Genomic DNA, 15,194 nt, shown 5'->3' on the forward strand with positions numbered 1-15,194 from the left:
CAATCGTAAAAGTTTAAAATGTGTTGCAATAATATTTATTTTGGGCATCTGCTGAGATTTTTAATGCCTATGTTTGTCCTTTGCTCTCAAAATCATTACATATTTATACTACTACGAATGAATCATAATAGAAAAATCCATCGAAACTTTCAGTGTTTTCTATATTGATTTCTTATACAATTTTTTTTTGGATTATAATAAGCATAGTAAACTAATGTAAATAATACGTAAACGTACATATTACTATTATACATATTATTATTCACTGAAATATTCAGCAGTATACCTCTTAACAACTTTTTAATTAATGTATTTCGTCTCCAACATTCGTGTTTAATTATAGGCTTCTTATTGTCTGCTGTAATGCATTTTTTATTAACATGGTACTTAGTCACATTGACGTATCAAGTTTGTCATATCAAATTCCACATTTTGAATCAAATTCTTTGAAATATAGTATTTATATTTATATCAACATAATTTCGTGGTAATAAATTCCAAGAAAAATATTGCCTGAAATAGTTCAAATTATATCATAAATTTGATAATCGAATAACAAAATAATTATTTTCCAAGAAATATTTTTATTATTTTAAATAGCTGCTTCAACAAAAACCTAATAAGCTCGTGAGTGTTAAAAATGCTTATTTTAAAAATATTTCAACGGTGTTTGTCCACCAAATATAGCTATACTAAATTAGCAATATGATGGTTGTAGCTTTCACTATAACTTTTGATACAGGTAGTTTAATAATTGAAAACTTCCTGTACCAAATTGCGTTTTCAGATCAAACTTGAAAGTGCCCACGTAACAAATAGACAGTAGAGTCTAGATCTTTAAGGCGATAATTAGCTAGAATAAATCTAACAACAAAAGAATCGAAAGCCCGACTGATGTCCAATGGAGATCGTGAATTATTTTTTTATAGATAGAAGATTTGGCAAATTTAAGTGGAAGCGTAATCTATATTAAACTAGGAAAAATCAAATACCTTAATTTGATCTAGATATGACCAAATGCCAAATAAATTAAACTTAAATAGAGTAAAATATTTAATATTTCCCATCTTGCTAATTTATTTGACTATTTGGGTAATATTTGTTATATTTAATGTTCTACAGGTATGTATAATTTATTTTTGTTCTAAAGGACTAAATTTATATACGATAAATTAACAAAACCAAACGTGAAAAGTATTTTAGAAAAGTTGTCTATAACTTGATTACTATTATTTTATCAAATTACTGGTTATATTAAATAATTCTAAATATGCTTAAAAATATACAATTTTTTTTTTTCAAAAAAACTAATTTATATTTCTATATATTTTTTTTTATACAATACCCATTCACAACAGTAATTTTTGCATTTACATCTATACATGTTAAAGATTTTGTTAAAAAACAGATATTTATTTTTTTTTATATATTTATAATATATTAGAATATAATATAATGTCGTTTCACCGATAATTTATTTGTTAAAAAATATTTGCAGAATTTAAAATTATTAAAAAAAAATTTTATTTAAAGCTTATGTATTAATCCTACTATATTTGCTTAATTAAACAAATTGAGGAAAATATAGTAGATTTTAAATATTAAAAAAAAGAACGAGAATTAACTTCAAAAAGCACCAAGCTAGTAAAGCAAAAAATAAAGTCCTTAAAATTCGATCCATCCAAATTAATCTGAAAAATATATACAAATAGTGTAAGTTTATTATTTAATTATAATATGTGTTTCATTATCTTGCTAACTTTTGCATCTTTTTTTTTGCATTCATCGTTTTTTTAGAATTTGTGTTTAATAAATATTTTTGGCATCCAATAACCACATTTTTGAACGTTTCTTCTGCATTGATGTTTTCAAAATTGAAATCAAAATCTTCTTTTTCGGAATCTGGTATGTGTTTAAGTAGACCTAAGAAATTTTCATTCGTGAACACCCATGTCTGTAAAGTGAAAGTCGACAGCGCTATTGTTGCTAAATATATTTTTTGTTGCAAGGTGACTAAGTCCCTGAAACATCAAAAACAATTGTTTTAAAAAATTTGGTTAGTTCAAAACTCTTTTTATAAAACATTATAAATAAGAAATTCAAAAGCAATGTTTTTCTTTAGAAAGTATATTTATTAGATTTCATAATGCTCTATTTCAGTGGTTTTCAATATTTTTATACTTGCGTATTACTTACATAATTTGAAATTGTTCACTTGACCAAAAAATCTTTTTCTTTTTATTAATTTTATTTTAATTTTTTTTTTATCATTACTATTTTTATTACATAATCGATAAAAAATAATGTTTATAATAATTGGAAGTGAGGGTATTGATGTTGGCTGTTAAAGAAGTTTTTGAGTGAAAGGACAACAATGAAAGGTGATTCTTTGACATTTTTCCTTTCCAATAATAAATGTGTAAATTTTTTTTCATGTATGGACAGTGCTTGACTTAAAAAAAATGGCAGTGGTACTCTGATGAAATGCAAATTTTGCACCTCAACATTATAAAAAAATGAACATAACCATGATCGTCCTTTATAACACCATTTATTTTTATTTTAGAATCGCAATAATGCCGAAAAAAGTTTATTTCTTCAGTTCACATATCGGGTTTAAAGGTTGAAAATAAAAACAGTAAGAACTGAACATTTTAACAATTTCAATAAAAATATTAAATGAATATTTTTAAAATTTATGAAGTCTTAAGGAAATTCTTAATATAAAAGTTATACCAGAGTTCAAGTTTATTAATTTTCCATGTTACAGTCAAAGCCTAGAAATAATCGTAAAGCTGGTTACGAAGTCTTCTATAAAGGTATGTAGAGAAAAAAACAAGGACGGTTTTATAAGAACAATGTTACTTTCAAAATCTGCAATGTGTTCATTCAATTAGAAAAAATAATTTAAAACAATGTTCTAGGAATGCTTAAAAAATAACTACTGACTGTACATACAACCACATACGTACGTATTTAATGACCAATATATTTTAAAAATATTAATTTTATAATTTTTATGGTGTTGTCAATTTTTTTAATTTATAACAGTTTTTTTCAAACTTTAAGTCCTGTCGTAGCCACTTAGTGAAATTGACCATTTCATGAAATGGAAACGGTTTTTTAACACTTCGTGAAATACGAAAATATTTCATGATATGGTCACTTTTTTATGAAACAGTCGTTCCAATTTAACATCGTGTCATTTTTTTCACAATCTGGTCGTTCACTTTGTGTACCGAAAATATATTTTATATTTATCATGGTCTTATAATAATTTTTATCAATAGATATGAAATGTGTTATAAGTTATAACTTATAACTATTGATCTAAGCACGAAATTCCTTTACCACAAATTGTATTATACAATAATATCTATTAAATAAAATTACCTGGTCATCTGAAATAAGCAGATTATATTTTATTGATTTTGATTTATCATATTAGATTTTTGTTAATGTTCAAAAGTATATAGTCGGTGAACGGATTGCATTGTGCTCGCACGTGCATTTGAGATACATACTTTAAAATAATTTTGTATAATCTTAATAATATGGAAGATTTTAATCAAAAAAGTGAATTTTACATTCGAATGGACAAGTATTATTTGGAGAAACCGGGAAAAAAGCCATAAACAAATATATGAAGATTGAGACAATTATGACCGAAATTACTGATGCTAAATTAAACATGTACCTACAAAATTAATTTGACTACCCATTAATCGTGAGTACCGGTAATTCATTTAAATTAAAAAATACACGCTATTTTTTTTCACAGAGGTGCAAAGAAAAGACGTGATTATTATATTTTATAAAAATATGATGTATTAACTGTGGCTGAGAAGAAATATTTAATTCTTAAAAAACTGATGATAAAAATGATATCAAGTAAGATATATTTATATTTATAAAGTAAATAATTAATTCAAAACAAATTGCGTACGAAAACTATACCACGATGGCTGAGGCACGACGGTCCGAGAGCGATTATTGTGCTCGATCGAGGAGAAGCTGAGAACGTGTGATGCCGTGGACCGAAGCCTTGCCAATTAATATGACGAATGTACGCTACAGCAAATAGAAATCCGACGCTATGGCATGTAGCACGTGAACATTTACACGTGTCGTAGCACACACGTAAATAAAATAAATAAATAATAATGTACAATAATAATTAATTTATATATTTTATAGGTATGTTGTGTCATACGAAAAAGTGTTCGAAATATAAATTTAGATAAATAAGATAAATATCGATTCATTATTTCTTCTGGTATAGGATAATTATAAGAATAAATAAGATATACGTCATTGTTATGGAAGTTTGTTAAAAAATGAGCACTTGTTTCAAAATACTATGAATAATACATACATAATAAACAGTACCTGTTTAACAGATTAATACTTTATTTTCAACAAAAATGTAGTATAAGATGCCTATACTTGTTCACTGAGGAACTATTCGTTCTCATTTTACTTTGATTACAACTTTGAAACTGCGAAATATATTCTAGTATACTTATACACATAGGCGTCGCAAGATGGGTGTCGCAAGAAACATTCTTGACCATAGAGAAAACCCAAGAATTCAGCACACCGACGAAACTCTGCTCACTTGGCAAAACAGATAGAACAACAGTTCCAAAGGCAGATAGACTTATTCCCTCATCAGAGAATTAGAAGCATGGGTCAAAAGGAAGCACGGGACTGTCAATTTCCATCTAACGAAGGCTCTGATCAGCCATGGATGCTTCTCAGAATACCTCCATAGATTTGAAAAACTAAATAGCCCTGAGTGTTAGTATTGCGGCCACCCAATTGACGACGCGATGCATACAATTTTTATCTGCGAAGCATGGTACCAAGTAAGAAGTGAAACAGAGGTAGTCCTGAGAACGAAATTAAGCCCCGAAAATATGATAACATGCATGCTATATCGATAACCTAACCTAACCTATCATCGACGAGGAATTGTATGACCATCGATACCATGGTTCTCACTATCATGACCAGCAAGGAAAATGAAGAAAGGAGACAAGCCGCTGTAGACTAATAGCGCCGAAGACAACACTAGTTAAGTTAAATCGATGTATACTGAATAGCAAAAATCAGGGTGGTTAGAGGCCCCCGTATTTGTAAAATTGTTTTTCTATGTAAATTGGTTTTCATTATGTAAATATAAAATATTTTATCCAATCAACGATGGTGTATGGAGGTAAAATGACCGGAAGGTTAGTCCCACTCCATGCATCGGTTCAATGTAAAAAAGAAAAAAAGGTAAAATTCTTGAAAAAATAATTAAAAATCAACTATTAGAATACTTGGAGAAAAATAAAATAATATATCATGTACAATATGGATTTAGAAAAAAATTAGGAACAGGAGATGCTTCAATTGATATAAATAACTTTATACATAACAAAAGGGATGATAAAAAAAAATACTACTTACGTTCTTGGATTTGGAAAAAAGCATTCGACTCAATTAGTAGACAAGTATTACTCAACAAGTTAAAAGAATTAGGCTTTGATGAAAATACAATCAAATGGTTCATTAGTTACTCAGTAACAGAAAACTACTAACTACCGTTGGATCTAATCACAGTAATTATTATGTTAATAGTATATTAATTGCTATGTTAAAGATTACGGAGTTACTCACAGTGGCGAAATTTCAGTTTTTGATAGGCGGGCAACATTTTTGACCGGCCCATACTACCAGAGGAAATATGGAGTTTTGGTTACACGTTTTAACTTATACTAAAGACACATATTTAATATATTATAATTATTATACACCTTAAATTTTTGAAAAATATAATTTTGTATTTTATAGACATTACCTAAACAAGGTTAACTTAATCTAACTTAATCTTAAATTAATCTAAGCTGTAAACGGATATCTTCTATTTTTCATTTTTGAAAATACATCTACTGCATCATCTAAACTGATTTTTGCAGCAATATCACTTTCAACAGCTATAACCAACAAATCACTCAGCCGATCATTTCCCATTGTCAAGCGTAGATAAGTTTTAATTAATTAAAGGGGGAAAAAAACATTCATTGGAAGCAGTTGTAACAGGCAAAGTTAAAAGAATATTTATAATTTTAAGAATTTCAGTAAAAGCTTTAGGAAGTTCAATTACAATTTTAGAAATAAAAAAAAATTATGAATTCCACTGTCCCGTTCTTTATTAGAATAATTTAAGTTAATGAAGTTCATTATTTTAAATTTTTTGCAGATAGGAATTCAGTTTTAAGTATTAAATTATCGATTTTAAAATAACTATAATTATTAAGGAAAGACATTAAATAGGGACTTTTGAAATTAAAATAATCAGGACTGAAAGATAAGAAAATATTACAACTAAAAATGATTTCATTGCTAGAATTGCTGAAACGATGGTTAAGAGGACATCACACCCCCATGTGTTGTCTCCGTCTGTCATACATACAACATAGCGAATTTGCGTTCAGTGATTCAAATGTAGTGATGTTAGCTTTAATATTAAGGTAAACTGCCTTACGATCAATCTTTAAGGAAAGAATATTATCTGTGTTTTGTTGGTTGTTTTTTCCGATATTTTAATTTTTAAGCGTGTTATATGTATGTAAAATATAACAATTAAAAAAACCATAACTCGCTAAAAAATTAAAATATTGGAAAAAAACCAATCACTAAAATACAGATCATGTTCTTTCCTTAAATTTTGATTATAGTTCAGTTTCTTCTTATATTAAAGTTAACTTCACTACATTTGAACTACTGAATGCAAACTTACTATGTTGTACGTATATCAAATGGACACAAAACATGCAGGTGTGGCGTTCTCTTAAGTTTATTCAAAAATCTAATATTCTTGTAAAATGTTCATGTGTCTATTTATAGTTTATACCAATTGGCAATAAATAATTATCGAGTACGCAGTATTTTCAAAATTATAAAAAAGAAAATTATTCATGTTTGCTGATGATATAGCATTAGTTGATTTCAAAGATAATTGGGAAAAATTAAAACAAACGGTCGAAATAAATTTATGGTACATGTATGGCTGGATGAAAAATAAATCTATTATCACTTTACATAAATAAATCGGTATGCATGCCAATAGTTACAACTCGTTCGGAGCTTCCATTTGGTTACAGCTTTATAATACATAATTTTGGAACTTGAACGACATATTGAAGTTGTACACCAATTAGAATGGTTCTATCATTCAAACATTTAGGAATAACAATAGATTTTAATTTAAAATAGTTAGAAAATTTACAAAGTATTAAAAATAAAATAAGGAGCTTAACTGCTTTATTCAACAAAATTCGATTTCTTAATAAATCAACTATAAGAGTATTATACATAGCATTATGTAATTCAATACTAATATACAATATAACATGTCGGGGAGGCTTTAATAGAATAGACATAAATATATTACATATAATCCAAAAAAATGATATTAAAAATAACGTACTTTAGGGGAATTATTCAACCATACAAATATATCATCTATCTATAAATTATACATTAGACAAATTTTAATTAAATCCATACAAAACCACACAATAAATGCTATCGACAGAAGTACAGGTAAATATATTAAACCTTCAAATACGTTTTTAACAAATTCAAAGCATTTCCCCAATCACATGGGGAAAATTATTTTTTATTCAACAATTGAAATAACAATGTGAAGAGTCTAATTAAAAGCTTATGTGAAAACCAATCTAATAATACCAATGATATAGTTAATAAAAATCAAATAAAAAAGACTATAAACAAAATAGTTAATGATCTAGATGAGAATGTATTAATGAAATTTTAAAAAATCAATAAATCTAATTATAAGATCTTATCTAAATGTGTATATGTTATATGTGTTATTCAAATATTTTCCATGAAATTTGTGTCAACTGTATAATATTAATTAATTAAGTCGCATCTTTAATTATATAAGTATCCTATTTAATGATCTTACTGCAGTAAGAATTATTATTTATAATAACTCTGTATACCAAATACAAGCTTAGTTCAGTTGGGTTAGGTTAGGGTTTCATTAAGAAAACATTTATTCTTAATGAAATAATTTACTCATTGTTATCATGTAATTGTAATTAATTTTTTGGTTGAAAGTAAATAAATAAATTGAAATGGTCATAATGGCTAACATTGAGTATCATAACAATATGAGAATGAATAATCAAACCTTAACTTTAAATGAATCACTCAGTGTATATGACAATGATAATGTATTGTTCTCAAAAATCTAGTTATACTGAATGTACACGTAAACTAAACGTAGTCAAAATTCTAACAGGATCAAAATACACTATTACTACCAGAAGTATCCAATCAAAAAGGTTTAGATTCTAATTGATAATAAGGAATTAAAAACAATAGATCTTCGAAAACTTATTCTATATAATATTGTTTTTATTTAAATATTTTAGACTTACACACTTAGTGATTTTCCAATTACTTTCATCACAAAACTGATTAACAAAGCGGGCAAAACTTGTTGAATAATAGTAAGAGAAGTATAAATGAATTTCGAATTCGTAACTCGTATCCTTGGTCGCCATAAAACTTCATCAAATGGGTACAATAAAAAATATTTCACTGCAAATTCCATCAACATACTGTTGCTCACAGATTTCTTTAATGACGAGCCGTTGTACACAGAAAGCTTACTGTCCATCGATGAGCTATATTAAAATGTATCTATGTAATAACTATTTAAATAGTGTACATATATAATAATATAACCATATTAGCATACGTCATTTAAGTGGATATAATACGAATTAGGTAAAATATAAAGTTTAATATTGTATATTTTTTTTTAACAGGAGCATCTGTTATTATTATTAATTCCTTTTTTTATAAATTTATTTATATAAGACATAATTTATGATTTCCATTATTTTATTATCTTATCTTAAATATATCATTGATATAAAAAAAAAAAAATGATTCCAACACAGTTATATGGTAAATCTTAACTGATGTTTAAAATGTGCTTCATATTTAACGTTGAAGGAAGTAATAAATATTTTCTTTTTTTAAGCCTTAGTACAATAAGCCTTATTAATTTTTCAACGGACAAGTTTTATTAGATTACATATTATTATATACATGTGTATGTATATTTGTATGTGATATAGCTGTAGCTATATGTTCTGACTTTATATTATTTATGGAACTTATGTTATTTAAATTCAAACTTGTATAAAATGAACAAATACTTGTGCGTCCCGCTGTGATAAGCGGCTACAATAATTGCTTTAATTGACACATCAACAGCCATAAAGTCCGGGGTTATATTTTTATCAGCATACGTGACAAGAGATATTCCTTTACCACATGCTGTCATAAGACCGACTGGCCCGTTTACATTATCTATCCATCCGACAATAGGTTCTTTGATCGTCGATATGACTGTAAGACAAACACAACACAATAATGAAGTGCATTAACTAGATGTTATTAAATAAAATAATACACTAGTTATAAAGTAGTAAATTTAATACGATAAAACATGAGATCGTGTAGGAATTTTAATTTAATTTCCACTAATTAAATAAATCTATATTTTATAATTATCTCAACATTTTAGCAATATTATAACACTATGTTATTTTAGACGAAACTTTCTCGCTAAATCACAAGATATAAATTTGAACTAAACAGGTTACAAAATATTTACCTATTGATGGTCTGAATATAACCATTTTCATTTTATTATCTTTTTTTTTAACTTCTTCATCAATTATATTCTCGGCCAATAGCTTTGTAAAAGTGTATGTATTTGGAAATGATCCTAAAAACCTATAAAAAACATTGAAAATTTAATCTACGCACTTAATTTTTTTTATTGTATATACATATATTACTTTATTTTTTTATATTTTAATAATAAAATTACATTACTACAATATACAATAATCACTATGTAGAAACGAAATAGGAATTATTAATGGGTAATTTCAGGTTCTTTATTGAAAAATGAATATCTCACAAGTATAGTATTGTATAGTGCACATAAAATATATATACTATATGGTCTTTAACATTCCAAGGGGATTTACTTTTTTTCTGTTTATAAAAAGATTTTGACATATTATCGCGATCTGGGATCCACTGTATATGTGTACAAAAGAAACGAAACATGAAATTACGATTAAAAATTGATATATATGTATAATACTGATCTTAAATATAATTATTATTACCTATATTATTTAGTTACAAGAAGTTTGGTATTTATGATGAATAAAGATATGAAAATATTCTGAGAATGAGCCAAATATATAAATGAACCAATACATAGTCAAAAATGTCAAAGGAAAAACTTTTTTTTACTAAAATTATATCATATATAAAAAGGTATTTATGCCGAAATAAACTTTTATAACTAACAAAATTTATTTTATTTTAACTAAACTATTTATGTATTCATGACTGTATTTTTTTGAACACGTTTGAGATAGTTTTGGATCTAAATTTTCTGAGATTAAAATTGCATCTTGCCAACTGATTGGAGATTCATAAACTTTCTCTTCCACAAAAACTCTGTTACAATTACAGTAAGTTGTTGATACATGTAAAAACACCTGTAATATTATTATTTTATAAAATACAACGTCATGAAATGCAGTTTCTCGATTAAATTGTATTATTGATTAATATAGTAGTTATTTATTCAACTTAACAACATTACATTTTTAATTGCATTAGAATTAACAAATAATTCATATATACTCCCTACAAGCCTGTTAGCCATACTTCTGAGAGTATTATATACATATTATAATGATATTAATATTATTTACTGAAGAAATACTATTAGAGTGTATTTTTAAAACAATAAAAAATTAAAGTTATTGTCCTCGAACATGAATTTTCAGATCATTTAAATCAATGAAAAAATAACGTATTTTATAAGTTATTAGAAAATTTAAAAATTTGTGTGCTATTTGTAATGAAATATATAGTAATAATAATATTTATGTAATAATTGAATTTTATCAACTAGGACTTTCTTCAAAACAAATAAATGGTTAGCATTAAATAAAAAAAACATATACACTATAAAACATTCGACACATTCGACAAGAACCCTAAATTGATTATATAATAATTATTAATGTATTATATTTATATATATTGACATATTATATTAATAAAATGTATCTGATAATATTTATGTTTACTTGCCAAAATATTTTTCATTTGTTTTGCCAACTGTACAACTTCACGGGTTCCTCTCACATTTTTTATAATTGCATCGTGGATGGGATCATCAAAACGAACTGTTGCAGCTACGTGAAATACGATTGATACATTTTCAGTCAACATGTTGTAATCGTCATCGCTTAATCCTAGCCGAATTTTACTCAAGTCACCTTTTACAGGTATGATTTTGTTTTCAGCAACACCAGGATTCTCCGTTTTTATCTTTTCAAACAGCTAATGCAATAAGAATCAAATATATTTTAAGTCAATGTTTTAAGGTGTTCTGATTATTACGATATATTACGATTATAGAAAATGTCATTTAACGATGGGAACAGTAAAATATTAAAATATAGTACTCGTTAATTGACAATATATTATTCAAAATAAATTAATCAATTTGTTTACTGCATTTGATTGTATTAATTGTCAGTAATCAGCAGTAAAAGACAATAATTTATTCTAGCACATATTTAAACTGCACAGATATTCACAAACCGAAATATATTTTACTTTTGTACGATACTGATTTCTTAATAAGGTACCTAATGTAAATTATTATTATAATTTTTAATTAATCATTAAATTAATTATATAAATTATAGATAGCTGTATAGTACATAACTCTTATTTTCTACTAAAGGCCTTGCCTTATTGCAAATCTGATTAACCATTCTTCTCTGTTAAAATCTAGTCTTTCATGTCCATGTATCGGTTATAGAAAGCTTGTCTTATAATTTTCTCTACATACGCCTTGTATAGTATAACAGTTTAACTAAATTTAAATAATGTTTTATTGTTGAATATTATTGTATAGGTACTTAATACACAGTTATCTTGTATTTTGCGAACATAAAAAAGTTATTTTTTTTTAACACTAATATACCATTTTATGTACCTATATATTATTGAAATAAACTGTTCTTTATTAAAATTAAATTTTTTCTAGTTTTTATTTAAAAATAAAATTTGCTATACTTAATGTTTGAACAAAAAATATTTTCCTACAATATTTCATTTATACATTAACAGGTAATAAAAAATGTGTGGAAATTACACAAGGAGAATATTTATTTTACCTATTTTAGATTCATAAAATCATAAAGTTTATCGAATGAGATATAAGGACCCGCGAAAATAGGGGAGGTTTCCAAAAATAATGAATAATTAATATGGAACACAAAAATATGGTTTAGACATTATTCGTAAACATACAATTTTGAATTCAAATTAATAAACCAATTAGTATTAGACACTACTTTGAATAAGCGAGAGCAACGATCGAAAATAAAATGTAATAAACTTAAAAACAAAAAAAAATTGTCATTAAACTCGCATGTACGAGTTCACGAATATTCCAACGGACGAATCAATATAACTATACATGTCAGAAACAATTTTGTTCATAGTTTTGCTTTGATTAGAATAAATTATATATAGATGTATGACTTTATGATATTATTCATATCATGTGCAACTAATATGTAGTCATAAAAATTATAACAGATTTTTTTTTTTTTTTTACACATAATTCATTTAAATTAAATTCTCATACTGGTAAGTTTAACATATCATTGACTCTTGTGGTAATGTCATAGCCTTTACGATGTCTTATTAGAACGTAGATATTTTTTATGTCCGGACAAGACCGTAATAATTTTTCAATTAATACTTTTCCCATAAATCCGGTACCACCTGTTATGAAAATGTTTTGTCCTCTATAGAATGTTTTGATCCCCATCATCGACTGAAATCATATACGATTTTTAATTAAATGAAATGAAATTTATTGTGTTAAAAATATGAATATTATATTAATCCTATAATTGGTGCGAATATCAATATTTTGAAGATGAATTAAAATTCATAAGATTAATAGAGATAAAGATTCAATGATTTAAAGACAAATACTTTTTCAGATTTATTGTACCAAAAATTAACGATTTATTTATTTTTTTTTTGTGACAACATTTTATTAGGTTCGGGACCAATTAGCTATTTAATTTATTATTGTTACTTTGTTACCTAGAAAAAGTTTTTTAAATCAAGTATTACTCTTACGGTCCTAGATGTATTTCACCGGTTTATCGCTGTAATCCATAAGATATAATGTCTACTAAGTAAAAAAAAAATCCAAAAAAACATGTTATTGTAAATCCCATTTAAATTCTTCGTTTTGTTCGGAATCTAAATCTAGAATATTATAAAATCTTCTAAAGAATTATTCAAGGTTTTTCAATGGACACAATCATTAAATTAACATTATAATATAATTGTGTAAACGAATGAGTAAGATAGTTTTTAGAGACCTACTCGGGGCTGGTATTTTAATTAAAAAAGTTATATGCTTACAAAAAAATATTTTTTAGGTAAATCATAAAATATGTAGAAAATTCTTTATTTTCTACTTTGAATAGCTATGTAAAATATAATTTGTATACTCAGATGTGCCCAATAAATAAACAAAGTATTAATACATTGATATATTTTTTAGTTGTTCACTAAACAGATGAGCAGTTAGTACATACTAGTACTTCAAATAAGTTCAATTACTGTGTAAAAATTATAAAGAAAATATTAATTTTTAAAAATGATAAAATACTTTACTGCAATTGAAAAAACCGAAATCTTTGTGATATTAAGTTTATTTAGTAGAAATAAATATTAATTTGCTAATTAATATAAGACTTGGATAGTATTGACTCATCTTTTAAAATCGTAGTATCAATTTACAAGATCAGCTTTGTTCTCTAATATTGCCGACTATTATGGTTTAGCATAATATTTAAGCCATTTTTGTATAATAAAGTGTCCATATATATACGAGTATTTATTGATTATAATATAAAAAATATAGTGTAAATTAAAAACTTACCTTTTATCAAATGAAAATTGGTGAATATAATTATAATGAATAATACACGATGACCAATAAAATAATTTATATTAGAACTTGACTTTTACCACGTTAGGCTTCCAGATAATCTAATTAATCTAGCTTACACGATTTTAGATATAAATTAAGTTGTTAATAACAATCCTGAAATGTGATGGGTAAATGTATTCGTATAATAATGAATGCAAATATTTGATGCTCCCTATTGTATATGATAATTTAATTCCTTATTTAAAATTCAATATCAACTCATTATATTTATATTTATTACCACGATATAATCATTTGAAATAATTTTCATTTTATATGTATAGTCCAATACTCTTCTTTCGGTAGTATAGTTAGCGTAAGAGCTTGAAAACCAGTCATTGTTTAAATGCATAATAATTGTAATTCGTGTCTAATGATTCTATATCATAGTTCGATTTTTAAATTTTTTTCGAATATCCAATTGTTTAGTTATATTGATTATATACAAGTATATATATATTTATATATATATGTTAGCGGCAACGTGTACAACCATGGCATTTTATATAATGACTAAGAATTTTATGTAATAAAAAACATATTCGGAAATCTGTATAATTAATAATTATAATAATTATTTAAACGACCTAGGCATTATATGAAATGCCAAAAAATGTATAGATAATGTGTTAAAACCTATACTTGTATGTTCTTTATTTGTAATTTTTACATTTTAGTCTTCAATAAAATATTATGCGTGGATAGTCAAGTGTGCATTATGTAACATAATTTCAATAATAACAAAAAATTATGTATTTTTAACTGATGAACAATAGCATAAATTAATATAATATGTTACTAATGCTAATTTAAAAACCAAAAAATAAAAGAAGGCCACATGATTTAAATTATAAATTTGTATGTATGCATATGTTCTGTAATAATTGGTATTTCTTAATAAATTTATTTTTGCACTAATACAATAAATTGTCTTTGATTTAATTTTTAGTATCATTATGATAAAAAATAAATCGTAATTTTATAAAATACCTAATTATTATACAAAATACCAAATAAATTGATGTAAAGA

At 25.5% G+C, this 15,194-nt stretch overlaps 2 protein-coding genes across 4 annotated transcripts in view; one reads left to right on the forward strand and one right to left on the reverse strand.

Annotated features, from left to right (window-relative positions):
* The window catches only part of LOC112694310, a 40,836-nt gene that overhangs the window by 11,129 nt on the left and 14,513 nt on the right, over window positions 1-15,194 (forward strand). The gene's annotated exons all lie outside the window — the stretch shown is intronic.
* Window positions 1,463-14,299, reverse strand: LOC112694309 (putative fatty acyl-CoA reductase CG5065). Its single transcript, XM_025569739.1, has 9 exons — window positions 14,114-14,299; window positions 12,794-12,985; window positions 11,221-11,472; window positions 10,471-10,616; window positions 9,710-9,831; window positions 9,249-9,441; window positions 8,460-8,708; window positions 1,761-2,021; window positions 1,463-1,691 (listed from the first exon to the last, which is right to left on the reverse strand). The coding sequence occupies exons 2-9, from the start codon at window positions 12,980-12,982 to the stop codon at window positions 1,595-1,597; spliced, it is 1,509 nt and encodes a 502-aa protein (XP_025425524.1). The 5' UTR covers window positions 12,983-12,985; window positions 14,114-14,299; the 3' UTR covers window positions 1,463-1,594.

Source organism: Sipha flava, unplaced genomic scaffold (assembly GCF_003268045.1).
Source record: "Sipha flava isolate LNK unplaced genomic scaffold, YSA_version1 127_pilon_pilon, whole genome shotgun sequence".
NCBI classification, from domain to species: domain Eukaryota; kingdom Metazoa; phylum Arthropoda; class Insecta; order Hemiptera; family Aphididae; genus Sipha; species Sipha flava.

What these genes read in the sequence shown, in the direction of transcription:
- LOC112694309 (XM_025569739.1), bottom strand. Translation starts at nt 12,982, where the DNA reads ATGATGGGGATCAAAACATTCTATAGAGGACAAAACATTTTCATAACA. An exon ending in AACAAATGAAAAATATTTTG is followed by an intron (nt 10,617 to 11,220) that starts GCAAGTAAACAT and finishes ATAATATTACAG; the next exon opens with GTGTTTTTACATGTATCAAC. An exon ending in GCAAAAAAAAAGATGCAAAA is followed by an intron (nt 1,692 to 1,760) that starts GTTAGCAAGATA and finishes TATATTTTTCAG; the next exon opens with ATTAATTTGGATGGATCGAA.